The sequence below is a fragment of the Larimichthys crocea genome, chromosome XXI (genome assembly GCF_000972845.2).
Source record: "Larimichthys crocea isolate SSNF chromosome XXI, L_crocea_2.0, whole genome shotgun sequence".
In the NCBI taxonomy this organism is placed as follows: domain Eukaryota; kingdom Metazoa; phylum Chordata; class Actinopteri; family Sciaenidae; genus Larimichthys; species Larimichthys crocea.
This window is the reverse complement of record NC_040031.1, coordinates 5,642,155-5,654,889: the sequence shown is the minus strand read 5'-3', so window position 1 is coordinate 5,654,889 and position 12,735 is coordinate 5,642,155. Positions and strand designations below refer to the sequence as shown.

At 43.7% G+C, this 12,735-nt stretch overlaps 3 protein-coding genes across 7 annotated transcripts in view; 1 reads left to right on the top strand and 2 right to left on the bottom strand.

Annotated features, from left to right (window-relative positions):
• The window catches only part of mob2a (MOB kinase activator 2a), a 55,556-nt gene extending 52,415 nt beyond the window's left edge, over nt 1-3,141 (top strand). For all 4 annotated transcript variants that reach the window (XM_010752273.3, XM_019263092.2, XM_010752272.3 and 1 more), the window contains exons 4-5: nt 888-1,012; nt 1,179-3,141. In XM_010752273.3, coding sequence (XP_010750575.1) covers nt 888-1,012; nt 1,179-1,498 — 445 coding nt within the window. In that variant the 3' untranslated portion in view covers nt 1,499-3,141. The remainder of the gene's footprint in view (nt 1-887; nt 1,013-1,178) is intronic.
• Nucleotides 3,142-4,245: 1,104 nt separating this feature from the next.
• Nucleotides 4,246-6,351, bottom strand: kcnj11 (potassium inwardly rectifying channel subfamily J member 11). The gene has a single exon (XM_010752270.3). The coding sequence runs from the start codon at nt 5,716-5,718 to the stop codon at nt 4,555-4,557; it is 1,164 nt and encodes a 387-aa protein (XP_010750572.2). The 5' UTR covers nt 5,719-6,351; the 3' UTR covers nt 4,246-4,554.
• Nucleotides 6,352-6,820: 469 nt separating this feature from the next.
• Nucleotides 6,821-12,735, bottom strand: part of abcc8 (ATP-binding cassette, sub-family C (CFTR/MRP), member 8) — a 61,604-nt gene continuing 55,689 nt past the window's right edge. The window contains exons 32-39 of one of the 2 annotated variants that reach the window (XM_027272883.1): nt 11,886-12,006; nt 11,336-11,466; nt 11,157-11,235; nt 10,913-11,021; nt 10,367-10,470; nt 8,110-8,243; nt 7,363-7,425; nt 6,821-7,112 (exon numbers count right to left, since the gene is read on the bottom strand). In XM_027272883.1, coding sequence (XP_027128684.1) covers nt 6,975-7,112; nt 7,363-7,425; nt 8,110-8,243; nt 10,367-10,470; nt 10,913-11,021; nt 11,157-11,235; nt 11,336-11,466; nt 11,886-12,006 — 879 coding nt within the window. In that variant the 3' untranslated portion in view covers nt 6,821-6,974. The remainder of the gene's footprint in view (nt 7,113-7,362; nt 7,426-8,109; nt 8,244-10,366; nt 10,471-10,912; nt 11,022-11,156; nt 11,236-11,335; nt 11,467-11,885; nt 12,007-12,735) is intronic. The other variant, XM_027272884.1, reaches the window with a different exon arrangement.

Below are 12,735 nucleotides of genomic sequence, written 5' to 3'. Positions count from 1 at the left end.
AAACACAGTCTAATCCTGTGTGAGTAAGTGTATTGTAAGAGCAACTGTGGTCAGTAGGTCCTCTCCTGCAGGGTCAGTCATGTGGACGCTTTTCATTCCTCAGGATTTGTAATGTCTGCCTCCCCTCACCAGACCCGCACCTCAAACAGCTACACCTGGACGCACATTTCTGCTTATTAATCGACTTTTCTCACCCATCAGTCAGCTCGTCTTACCCGTCCTGTTTCACTCCCACGGTAGCTCGCAAATAACCGCCTGCTGCTCATTCATCTAAATCTGCAAGTGTTTGCTGACATTTGTTAACAATTCCTTAAAAAATACGGCAATCCGGGTCATCCGTACATGTTTGACCAGCAGCAGGACTAGCTCAAGTACTACGAGGCCTCAGGGATCAGTGTCCCGTTAACTCCTGTGACAGCAGAGAATTTGGCCCAATCGGGAAATTAAAGCTCCAAGTCGCAGAGTTCAACAAGTCCACTGGAATGAAAACATGCAAACGTGATATCTGAATTAGGATTCGTCAGAAAGAGACACAAGATACAGTTTGTAGTATCACTGGGCCGTATCTTCTTTGTGATCCTTGTCAGTCAGAGAGAGAGACGTCATTGGGAGTATGGGTTTTCCCCGAATGAGGAAATAAGGCCAGGTGATGTCTCATAGGCCTCAATTATGTCTCACAGTTCACCTGCATGTCATTTCTCTTCCTGCTTGAATCCACCACAAGCATTCTTTAGAAAACATTCATTATGATTAATTACAACAGTAGTTTCCCATTGTGTAATGACATCCTACTCGTCAGTGCTGTGTAATTATGAGTGTCGAGTTATTTTGCAAGGTATACATGACAACAACGATTGGCATGTTTTTATTTCTCTCTCTCTTTGTAGAATATACTACTGGTATGACGAGAGGGGGAAGAAGACGAAGTGCACTGCTCCGCAATATGTCGACTTTGTAATGAGTCTTTGTCAGAAACTGGTCACAGATGAGGAAATCTTTCCTACAAAATACGGTGAGTGTCTCTCTGATGTTGTACTGCTGCCCCCTGCTGCCTCACACGAGTAAATGAGTGCCAGTCCAACAAACTTTTGAAATCAACCATAGAACATCACAAACCTTTTAACATGCTTACTCCTGTGCCTGATCCAGCATCTCCTGTCTCACTTTTCTCCCTTCAGGCAAAGAGTTCCCAAACTCCTTTGAGTCCTTGGTAAAGAAGATCTGCCGGTACCTGTTCCACGTGCTGGCTCACCTCTACTGGGCGCACTTTAAAGAGACGGTGGCTCTGGACCTGCAGGGCCACTTGAACACTCTGTATGCACATTTCATCGTTTTCGTAAGGGAATTCAACCTGGTCGATCCCAAGGAGACCTGTATCATGGACGACCTGTCCGAAATCCTCTGCAACCCCGCCCCGCCACCCGCGCCAGCCCCGGCTCCATCCACCCCGGCCTCAGCACCCTCCCCCTCTTCACAAAACCACGTGACGGAGAGATGAGCAGGGGCGTCGATGAGACAGCAGCCCCGGGGGTGATAGAAGATAAGATAGAGGAGAGAAGGAAAGACAGCCTGGCCCCCTTCCTCGGTGCCAGCAGGACTTAAGAGACCTTCCACTACCCTTATATTTCGCTACGACACCAACCAACCAGCCGGAAGGAAGGAATGGGGGGAGGGTTTTCGGGGGGTTTGGGGTGGCGGGGAGGGGTTTGTCACGCCAGCAGGAATTGGCGTGAGCGTTCCTCCCATGGGGCAAATCCCTCCCATCTTCTCTGCAATTTAAACTAGGAACAAAAAAGTATGTGTATGTTTTATTTTTTGGTTTTATTTCACTTTTATTTTCGTTTTATTCAGTTTTACTTTATTTTTATTTTATTTTTTTTTGTTTTTTACGTGGCGGGGGTGGAGGGGTGCAGTGTGTCCATTAGGCCCCTCACCTCCCTCCATCCTCTACCTAACATACAGTACAGGAAGGGGGCTCTGCTTTGCTTCAACCTACTATTGTACAGTGTTGTTAATGTGTGGAGAAAAGGCGTCTCTGCTCACTTGCGGGCTCGTCCTTCCCACCTCCTCCTGCAGCGGTCGGGAGGCGACTCGCAGGCGCACGGCCACTACGCTGGCCAGTAGGGAGCCACGTTACTGCCTGACGGGGCGATACTAGCCAATCACTGTTTGGGTTGTTTATGTGGGGGATGATTAAAGCGCTTCCTACTCAGGACCTGAGAGAATACGTCACTGCTGCCAGAGAGAAGTCACTCTCTCTTTTTTTTTTTTTTTTTTTTTCTTTCGTTCTCTGTCCCTTGTTCACCAGACTGCTCAGATGTTGTTTAACTACAGTAATAGTCACAGCAACCCTAACAAACATGTTCCAGAGCCCACCTGTAGAGGGCAGCAAACATGTAGAGAACGCCGGGGAAACAGGGAGACAGAGAAGAAAATATAAAGATTGTATGTTTAGATATTTAATCTGATCAGAGAGTCAATACTTTGAGATAAACCGGTGCCCTCATGAGGCTGAATCAGATCTGTTTGCTGGTGTAAGCAGCTCCTTAAACAACCACCACCACCAACACCACTCACTACCCACTCCAGCAGCACAGAAGGACAAAGACATGAGGTAATGTCTGCAGGCCCAGAGTGGCAGAGATGGAGACTGAAAGAAAGGGGTGGGAGTAGATGGTGTGGAGCTGCTCTGCTGTTTAACAGTCACCAGTACTCCCAGTGCAAAACTAAAAAAAAAAAAAAAAAATCTCCACTTCTATTTTGTCTTTCGTTGTTGTTTTTACCTGTCCCTTTAAAATTTGCTTTTTAAAAAGATTATCAGAGGAAAATTAGTTCAGAAATAATAACAACAATGGTATCATTACACATGTATAGAAAATGCACAGTCTGCTTGGACTTTACTGTACAAAGAATCGCAAGCGGGTTCTGTCAGACATAGCCTCTGTATGGAGGAGGATTGGGTTTATAATTCTCCTTTTTTATTTATTTTAATTCTTTTTTTCTTTTTTTTTCTTTTTTTTTTTTTGCAGGGTTCTTCAGTTCTGGCTCTCGTTTTTATGTATTTTAATTATTAACTAAGTTAAAAGCAATTTAATATTTTAAGCTCTGCGGATTATAATCTAATAAAAGAGAGAAATGCCGGCCTGTCTTCAGTGTCTTTTGTATGAATGTCCTTGTGTAAATTATGCAAGAGGAAAAGAAACATGACAGTCTCGTGTGTAAGCGACCCTAAAAATGGAGCTATTTTTAAAAGGGAAACTTGACACGTAGTTTACGAGGAGTGTAAAAACAGTCCTGTAACATCTTCTTTAAGGAGCTTTGTGAAGTGTGAGGGGGAAAAACTCTGATGAAGTCATCAGTGACCTCATCTTCATCTAAATGGTAAATGGACTGTAGTCTGGGAAGGTTCTCCTTCATCCAGGTCATCTTTCTTCGAGAAAGGTCAAGTCTGGGACAACTGGGCTTGGTTACAGATCCGTGAACTACACTACACGCCACATTCACTCATTCCTACACGTTCATATACTGACTGCTCATCACAAGGGAGCTAATCCCATTTTCAAACACAGCCTTCAGGCACAATTCAGGCCCACGAGAGGAAGGTGTTGGATGACAGGAGCAAAAAAACAAGCTGCTGGGGGAAGAGGCAGAACATGCCTTTTGCTGGTTATGGAGTAGGCAGGGGGAGGAAAGCTGGAAGCCAGGAGCAGATGGGCAGTGATGTGGAGGGTGTTGTGGTTGAGGGCCAAAACACTCAGTGAAGGTTATGTACCACCTGATGATATCTGCTCCTGGATGAAGGCTACAGTTACCTCATAAGGGAGCTGAAGAAGGCATGCCAACAGGTGTATGTCACATGAGGAGGAGCCGGGGATCGAACCTCTTCTGATCAGTGGAAGACCTGCTCTAGTTCCTCCTCCTCCTCCTCCTCTGTGGTGACTTTTATAAACCTGTGGCACTGACTAGGAATAAATAAAAAATAATAAAATTTGAAAGATGTGTAAATTCAGCTTGGAGCATGATGGGAAATGTAGGATGTGTTTGGAGATTAAATCACAATAGTAACTAAAAGTCAAGATATCTTTTAAATCATGCACAGTACATGTGGTTTCAAGTCTTTAACAACTATTAAATGATCAATAATGTTTATGTATAGAGTCGATTGTCTGGATCATTACTGGGTTTTTAGATTTTCTGCCTTTAAAAAACTCCAATATCAGTGAATAACTTTGTACAAAACAGCTCTTCATCTACCACATGCCTCACTGTGGATGAAGCATTCTCCTTTATTGCTTTTCGATACATGCAGTCAATCTCAATTTATAAAATCATCAATTACATCCACATTGATACAGTCACATGTCATGATCTGATGATCCTCAGTGCATTCTGTCTTCTCCACACTGACCCTGAGTGAAAAGCTTGGTGATGTGTGCATACATTTGAGAGATGATTACAGATGAACCATAACAGGTTTTGTTATAAAAAAATAATATAATAATAATTTAACAGTCGTCAATCTCATAGAAAATGTTGGCAGACATGGTTCATAATTTATTGGCCGTTCTTCTTGGACCGGCGGACCAATGAGGTGCCCCGCCGCCTTCTCTCAGACGACCGCAAGGTGACACCCTCGTTCAGTTTAAACTGAGCGATCCCACCTGCTTCATCCAGTGTTTTGGCGCTGCAGCACGGTGTCGGCACCTTCACGGTGTTACCGAACTTGGAGTAGTCCACCGCGTACATGCCGTCCTCCTCGGACACCGTGGGCACGAAGCGCTGCCCCCACAAGATCTCTTCCGACACGTAGGAGGTCCTGGCCTGCGTGGTGATGCCCGTGGTCTCTACCACCCCCTCCAGCACCACGATCACCTCGATGTCCTCCTGCTGAAGGTCTGTGGCGGACAGCTGATACAGAGGGCTGTCCTTGTCGATCACGTGGCTGATGATGAGGGGGGACACCAGGAAGACTCCGTTGGTACCCACCGGGTTGTCCATGTTGATGTCGATCTGGTCCAGAGGCACTACCTCACCCTCCTTGGTGGTGGTTTTCTTGACCACCTGCATCCGCACGGTGGCGCTGATGATCATGCTTTTCCTCAAATCCCCGATGCGGACCATGAAGCACAGCTTGTTGTTTCGGACGGAGATGACGGCGTGTTTGCTGAAAATGAGCGTCTCTGCGCGCCGGTTGGCCTGCGCAGTTTTCATGAAGATGCAGCCGAGCATGATGGCGTTGATGACCAGTCCGACGATGTTCTGCATGATCAGGATGATGATGGCGGAGACACACTCCTCCGTGACCATCCGACTCCCAAAACCTATGGTCACCTGGACTTCTATGGAGAAGAGGAAAGCGGAGGAGAAGGAGTGAATTTCCGTTACGCACGGGACAAAATCGTCTCCTTTTGGGTCCAAGTCGCCGTGCGCAAAGGCTATGAGCCACCAGATCATCCCGAAGAGAAGCCAGCTGCACAGAAACGACATGGTAAAAATGATAAGCGTGTGGAGCCATTTTAAATCTACCAGAGTGGTGAAAACGTCCTGCAAGAATCGGCCCTGTTCTCGGATGTTGGTGTGCGCCACATTGCAGGTGCCGTTCTTGGCCACGAAGCGAGCTTTCCCCGCTTTCGTGCTGAACTTTGGCTGCAGCAGGACATCCTCAGCCAACCGTGTCAGCAAGTAATCCTCAGGAATGAGTCCTTTCCTGGACAACATAGCGCTCCCATACTATGGACCCACAGCCGATGGGGCTTTGTAGGTACTGGTTCGTGTCTGCCCGGCCGAAAGATTAGACTATTTTCCTCTTTCCCGGTACAAGTTCTTACTAGTCAGTCCGCTGCCAGCCGCAGGAAGGAGACTCTAGTTTTCTGGAGGTATGTGCGCTCCTCACGTTGCCTCCAGTTTAGGCGCTTCACAACCACGACCAAGTCCCATGAGAAGATTCTTCTTCCAGCTCCGCAGCTGCCGCCGTCACTCACGACACCGACCGACCGGGCACAATTGTGCCACAGCACCCCGTTCCCATAATGAAACCACCCATCGGTGGTGGTGCACACCCTCCACAGCCTTCAGTGAGATGTAAAATGGTGATGCGGTTAAAGTGTGATGGGTCAGAGTTTTACCACCTTTGGATGAGAAGGCCGGTTTTAGTGGCGCAGTTGTCTCTTTGCTGACTCCACCACTTCACTATAGCTCGGTAACGTGAGATAGAGACGTGGTGAGGTGGAGAAACAGTCCCTCCCTTCCCTCCCTCCACCACCTCTGTGGTGCCCTTCTAGTGATTTTCAAAGGGAATGCAGGAGTGAAACCATTACGCACTGAAAACCGCGCAGCTGAGCGGTCTAAATGCCACAGGACTGGATATACAATGGAATAAATATAGAGCACTCTACAATAAATCCCCCTCCAGCTGGAATAAACTTTACATGAATAAAAAGTAGGCTGTTCACCCAAAGGGACCAAAACCAGTCATTGATATTAAGTCCAGTTTTAAAATCTGCCCTGCTGGGCTCAGGTCACTGTGTCCTTCTGGCAGATGTCAGTCCTGGCTGCAGCAGGCACAGCCTCCCTTCCCACTTTAACACCCCAGGGTACATGAAGATGATCACTATGTGTGTTTCTGGCTCTTCGCCTGGTTTTGCTGGACAGCATCATGTATCCCTGAACTCTGTGTCATGTCACCCTAAACCTACAATCCACTGATGACTCAGTTGTTTTAAAAGTCACACAAGCACACACAAAAAAAAAACACAGATCCAACCACAATAACTTCTCTCCCAAACAACCCCAACAAAAACACATTAATGTGAATGATAATTTATGTTTTATTAACAAAGATTTAACCTTTTTATGTACAAATATAATACAAGATGATTAAAAAATAAAAGGAATATATTTCATCGGACAATTGCACTTTGAATATCTTTCTTAAATGCTTCCTCTATCTATCTCTGTCTCTCTTTCTTCTTGTGCTACTTGTCTGCTCGTACAAAGGAGGTGAAGACGCTGTCCTCCTTCTCCAGCAGGGCCTCGGGCCTGTCGTACTCCAGGATGATCCCCCGCTTCATCACAATCACCAGGTCGGCATTCAGGATGGTGTGGACGCGATGCTGTGCAGCGGAGAGGGGAAGAAATTCTGATTTAATTTGCACCACAATCCTGCAGAAGTAATTCTGTCGTCCACGCTGTGTTTATCTGCAGCTTTGCATCATATTACAAGAATTACATCAGTGCTGCAGGATGAAGGTCAGCGCTCTCAGGGGGGAAAAGGGTGAGGGCTGCATGCATTACTGTAAATGTAATGCAAATTATGTAATGTAAATGTCCAAGGCATTCGAATAGTGTTGGGGAGATACTCACTGCTATAGTAACTACTGTGCGGTCAGCAAAAGCGGTCATCACCACTTTCTGCAGGATGCTCTCCTGTGAGGACAGAGAGGAAGAGGAGGGTGACCACGACAAACAAACATGAGAGACAAAGTGAAATGAAGAGCCTTGTGCTGTTAGAAAATACAGTTAGTGTTTCATCTCTTCAAACTTATTCTTCAATCTGTCAACTCTCTTCTTCCTCATCTCGCTGTCCCTGATTGAGCGCTCCGCTGTGTCTCCTCGAGGGCTGTGCAGCTGAGTTACTCTGTCGCTCTTTGTGACCAATCATTCAGGAGGGGGTCTTTAGAAAGTAACAGCTCCTCGAGCGTACGCTGTACTGAGTGTTTTCCTTCTTTTTCTGCTTCGTGCTCCTCCACCTCCTCCACTCTAGCCTTCTTTTGTATCCTCCTCTTATATGACAAAGCATCAAGTAAAAGTACAAACCGAACCTGCTGTCACTCTCATAATGACATAGTGATGTTTGTCCGATCATTTATGGCCAGTTGAGAGACACTAAACTCTATAAATCTATTAGATTTTGAAAGACCTTTTCTTTATCTGCCTGTCTTCGTCTGTTTCCATGCCTACAGATGAAAATTACTTCCTGAACTTTGCTCCACCCTCACAGCGAGCGGACCTCCATCTCATTCCCTTTGACCTCGCCTCTTTATATCTTTTCTGCTTTTATTCCGCTCCACTGCCTGCAGCGCTCGTGTACTTTCCCACACACACACTGACCGTTGCCATGTCTATGGACGCCGTGGCTTCGTCCATGATGAGGATGCTGCTCTTCCTGACGAAAGCTCGGGCCAGACAGAACAACTGTCTCTGACCCTGACTGAAGTTTTCTCCTCCCTCTGTCACCGTGGCATCTGAGCGGGACAAAAACATACATCGATATTCATTTTTATGTGCACGCGTTTACAAAGATACAGACACACTGACACTACATTATTGTTTTAGCTAATTGAGAGGGCAGAGTTAACTCACTGTTAACTGCTGGATTATAAATCAATATGTTATAGATTTTCCTTTCAAAACTGAACTGCTCTCCAGAGATCAGATCAGTCAGTGCACACGTGGTTTATGAAACGGATACTGCTCTAAGTCACAAGGGAACTAATTTCAGTAAATTTGCAGTGAAAACAGAAAGTTGATGCAGCAAATGGTAGTAAACAAATTAAAGGTTGCAGATTGCAACCAACTGAACACCACTAGCCTCTTGTTTTCTAAGTATAAAGGAGAAAATACAGTGGTCGTGCGAAAAACATGAATCGTCCTATCTATAGCCAATCCAATGTTTAGTTTGTCCATTCTAAGCTCGTAGAAACATGGTTATTGTATATGGATATTATACTCCATCACTGCCAATAGATAAAAAATGTTACATACTGGACCTTTAAACTTTCTTGAATCTGTATTTTAAACGTGCACCATCGTGTCATTCATGATGCTTTAAACTGTAGGTTTTCTGCACGTTTATCTTGATCTATGATCAAATAACGTGGAGATAATCACCTGGCCACCAGAACATCCAGTTATATATAGCATATGATTTATGGTAATATATTGGATATAGTTTTATAATTGCCCCCTGTTACATTATGAAGCCACACGTACAGATTAGCTGTTAGAGTAAAACCTAAATCTTCTTTCTGTACGATCTGTCTCCTTTATTAAAACTCACCATCACTGCAGTAAAAAAGACTTCCTGCCTCACTGCACTTGACTGTGGTTTGATTTATATGCAGTGTAAAGTACATTGTTACTTTAAGTAAATTAAAGGGCAAAATTAATCAGCCATTAACTCCTGGGTTACAGATCAATGTTACAGATCTTGTTGAACATTTGGCTTCAGTCAACAGAAACTAAAGCAGTGAATAGCTAGCTGTGAGACAAGTGAAGGCAGAAGCAGAATACGTCATGAGCTGTTTTTCCACCAGATGAGATGAGAAAGTGTAGAGAAGGGCAGGATGAACTGCATATCAACACTAGCTAAAGAAAGACCCTGTGCAGAGAGGAGGCCCCATGCACCAGCAGACCAACACATTCATCATGTATGTAGCTGAAGTGTGTCGACGAGCCACACAGTTCTCGGCTAATATCTAAGCGAGAGTCTGCTGCAGTCTGCCACTGTCAGGTTTCCTGTGTCAAAACCACGACCTGATGTGAGCTAAGAATAATATGGCTGTAAAAACTGTGCAGGACGGAGCTGCCAAAGCTCAGTCGGGGAGGTAAAATATTCATGTTCGTGTATTCTGATATAGCAGCCTGATGGAGAAACAAGAGCAGCTGACGGATATGTGATCACACAGAGGCAGAATTATAGTTAATTTATTTTACAGATTATTAGTTTGTCCTTCGTGTAACTTTTCCACCATAAAATTTTGAAAGATTTGAAATCATTTTAATGCTACAATGACTTGTAAACAAGTTTCTGTCATTCCCACTCTGTGCCCGGTACGCTCGTTTCTGAACTGCTGCAAGCTATAGCTGCTGTTAACTAATGCTACCTCAGTTTGTTAGCCATGCTGCCCAGTATTTGTATTACGGGAAAATGAGTTTTTTTTAGGCCCGGGGTGAGGGTGAGGGATGCCGGTGTCAGTTGAAAGGCTGTTGCTGTTGGGCTCGTAAGTAATATTATCTGTCTGCTATGTCTTGTGTTGTTGACCTTTCTTGATGTTCGGCTCTTAGCAAAGCTGTTGACTCTAGTTTTTGATGATAAGTAATATGATGACAGTGGCATTATACTTGACAGTTTCTATGAAATATTGCTTTCAGTATATATCAATATATATGTGATATACATATATATTGCTATTGTAATGAAGCTATGAGCTGTTGCATGTGAAATACATGTACAGTAACAGTTTATTTACATGCTTGATAATGTAAATTATTATTATCTCAGACATGCATGCTAATTAGGACTAAAGTTCACACCCACACACCCACACACACACACACACATTAAATCAAACACAGATTTTCTCACCCAGGCCCCCTGGAAGGGATTTAACAACAGGTTTCAGCTGAGCAATGTCCAGAGCTTCCCAGAGCATCTCATCTGTAGCCTTCATCTCTGGGTCCAGATTGAACCTACACACACACACACACACACACACACACGCATATAAATATACACATATTAATAAATTGATATAAACCACATAATTCATCCCCATCCTCTAAATGCCACAAAGAAGATTCAAGGTGCTGTCATGTCATGTACAAGCTACAGTTTGACAGCATGACACAGCCTTGTTAAATGAACTCCTCCTCTGCTCCTCTCCAACATGACAAAGCTTTTATGGTCACTGCAGCTGAAGTCTAAAAATAAATAGCTGCAGAGGAGTTTCAGAGGAACGTCTTGTTATCTTTTTCGGCTCTACTCGTGCTTCAGATAAGTGTCTTTAAGCGTGCTTCAGTTTGCCAGCAGGTCCTGTTACTGGAAATGTTTGGGTGTTTTCGTCCTACTGAAATTAGAGTGACTCAGATTATCAGCATCATCAAATCTGTGATGAGTTGTTGTTCCTCATACCGGATGGTGCCGCTAAACAGGATGGGGTCTTGGAGGATAATGGACAAGCGAGACCTGAGGGTCTGCAGAGGCAGCTTCGCGATGTCGATGTCATCAATCACAATCCTCCCTGTGACACAAAAATGCAGCAATACAGAGAAAATTCTCAGCATTTAAGGCTTATAATGCACAAAACTTTTTCTTGTTATCATTACATTTAAACATCTTCTCATAGTGTTCTCAGAGTCATTTCACATTGCTTTACCTTCAAACATATCCACCATGCGGAAGAAAGCCAATGAGAAAGAGGATTTGCCGCTGCCTGTCCTGCCACAGATACCCACCTGCAAACAAACAAGTCTCATCATCAACATTTAATTATGAATTTAACTTATTTTCTGGCATTTTGTGTTTCCAGTTTTAACACCCATTTTAGTTACCTACCTTCTGTCCGGGGCTGATCTGTGCGTTGACATTTTTGAGCACGGGTTTCAGCGTGGCGTCGTATCGGACACTCAGGTTCTGGATCTTGATCTCTCCCTGTCGGGGCCAGCCGTCAGGGACCTGAGACACAGCTGAGACAGACACAGACATGTTTTGTTTAACCCCACGAGAAGTCAATATAATGATGAAACATGCATGTATTGTATGGATGACTAAAGGATATAAAGACATTGACTGAATGAGCACAAATTCAGAATAGCTGCAACCATACATTGATGCACAAACACTTGACCTGCCTGGAAAAATCTAGAAATTTGACCAACAAGTGACAGAGCTACTGTTCACAGCTAAAGACAGCTGAAGGGGGCTAGAGATCCATTTCTGATGAGCACTATGATACCCCACTGAAGCTTTTAGTAATGAATGTGGAGCAAAAGTACCCTTTAAACTTTACCCTTTAAGCTCAGGCAAGAAAGCGGCTGGGATTTATTTTTGTAATATAAGAAAGTTAAATTTAAGACAGATGATGTGACCATGTTGCTACACTCACTGAGCAGACCCTCGTAATTCTCTGGTTCAGTTTTGAGCAGGCTGTTAATCCTCTTGACTGAGCCAAGCTGGACTTCCATGTCTGCCAGATTACGCACCATCCAGTTCATGTAGTTTGAGACCTGAGACACGGAGGGAAGGAGACATGAATATGATGAATGTCACTGTAAGCACCCCCAAGGCATGTTCGCAGGATAGTGAGTCATATTTAAGATGGTAAGTGTTGGCGACAAAGAAGAATTTATCTGATTATATCGAAATGAAAAAACATCAATAATTCTGGACTCATTGTTGCATTGCAGGCTGTAAAAGATTCAGTGGTTTGATGCAACAAGTTAGACATCATCACTGTCAGAAAACAGCTCTGTTTTCAGCTTTGTGAAAAAACATTTTTCTATTAGTCCAACAGACTTTTAAATGGTTTACAAATGTTCTCAATATTTAATTCTTCAGGTTATCTGAAAAAATTTAAATGCAGAGGTGCAAACAACTGTAAGAGGAACTTTAATGTACAGTATCAATCACATTGTTACACTGATTTCAATGTTTTTTAATACACAGATTTGTTTAAAATGATATTCAGATGAATTTTAGATTCTGACAAAAGAAAAAAGGTTTTACTATTTTGCAAAAAAAAAGAAACAGAGGGAGGAAATGCAAATGATTATGTATCCACTTTTGTTCTTTTTATAAGTCTCCTAAGACAAGAAATGCTTAAACAACAACAAGTATTTGAAATATATGATTTTCATCCAGATTTTAGACTGATTCATATTTATCAAAATAATAAATCAGAAATAGAGTTTAAAAACACAGTTAAATATACTCACTTTATTGGAAATCTTAACAAA

What these genes read in the sequence shown, in the direction of transcription:
- kcnj11 (XM_010752270.3), bottom strand. Translation starts at nt 5,718, where the DNA reads ATGTTGTCCAGGAAAGGACTCATTCCTGAGGATTACTTGCTGACACGG.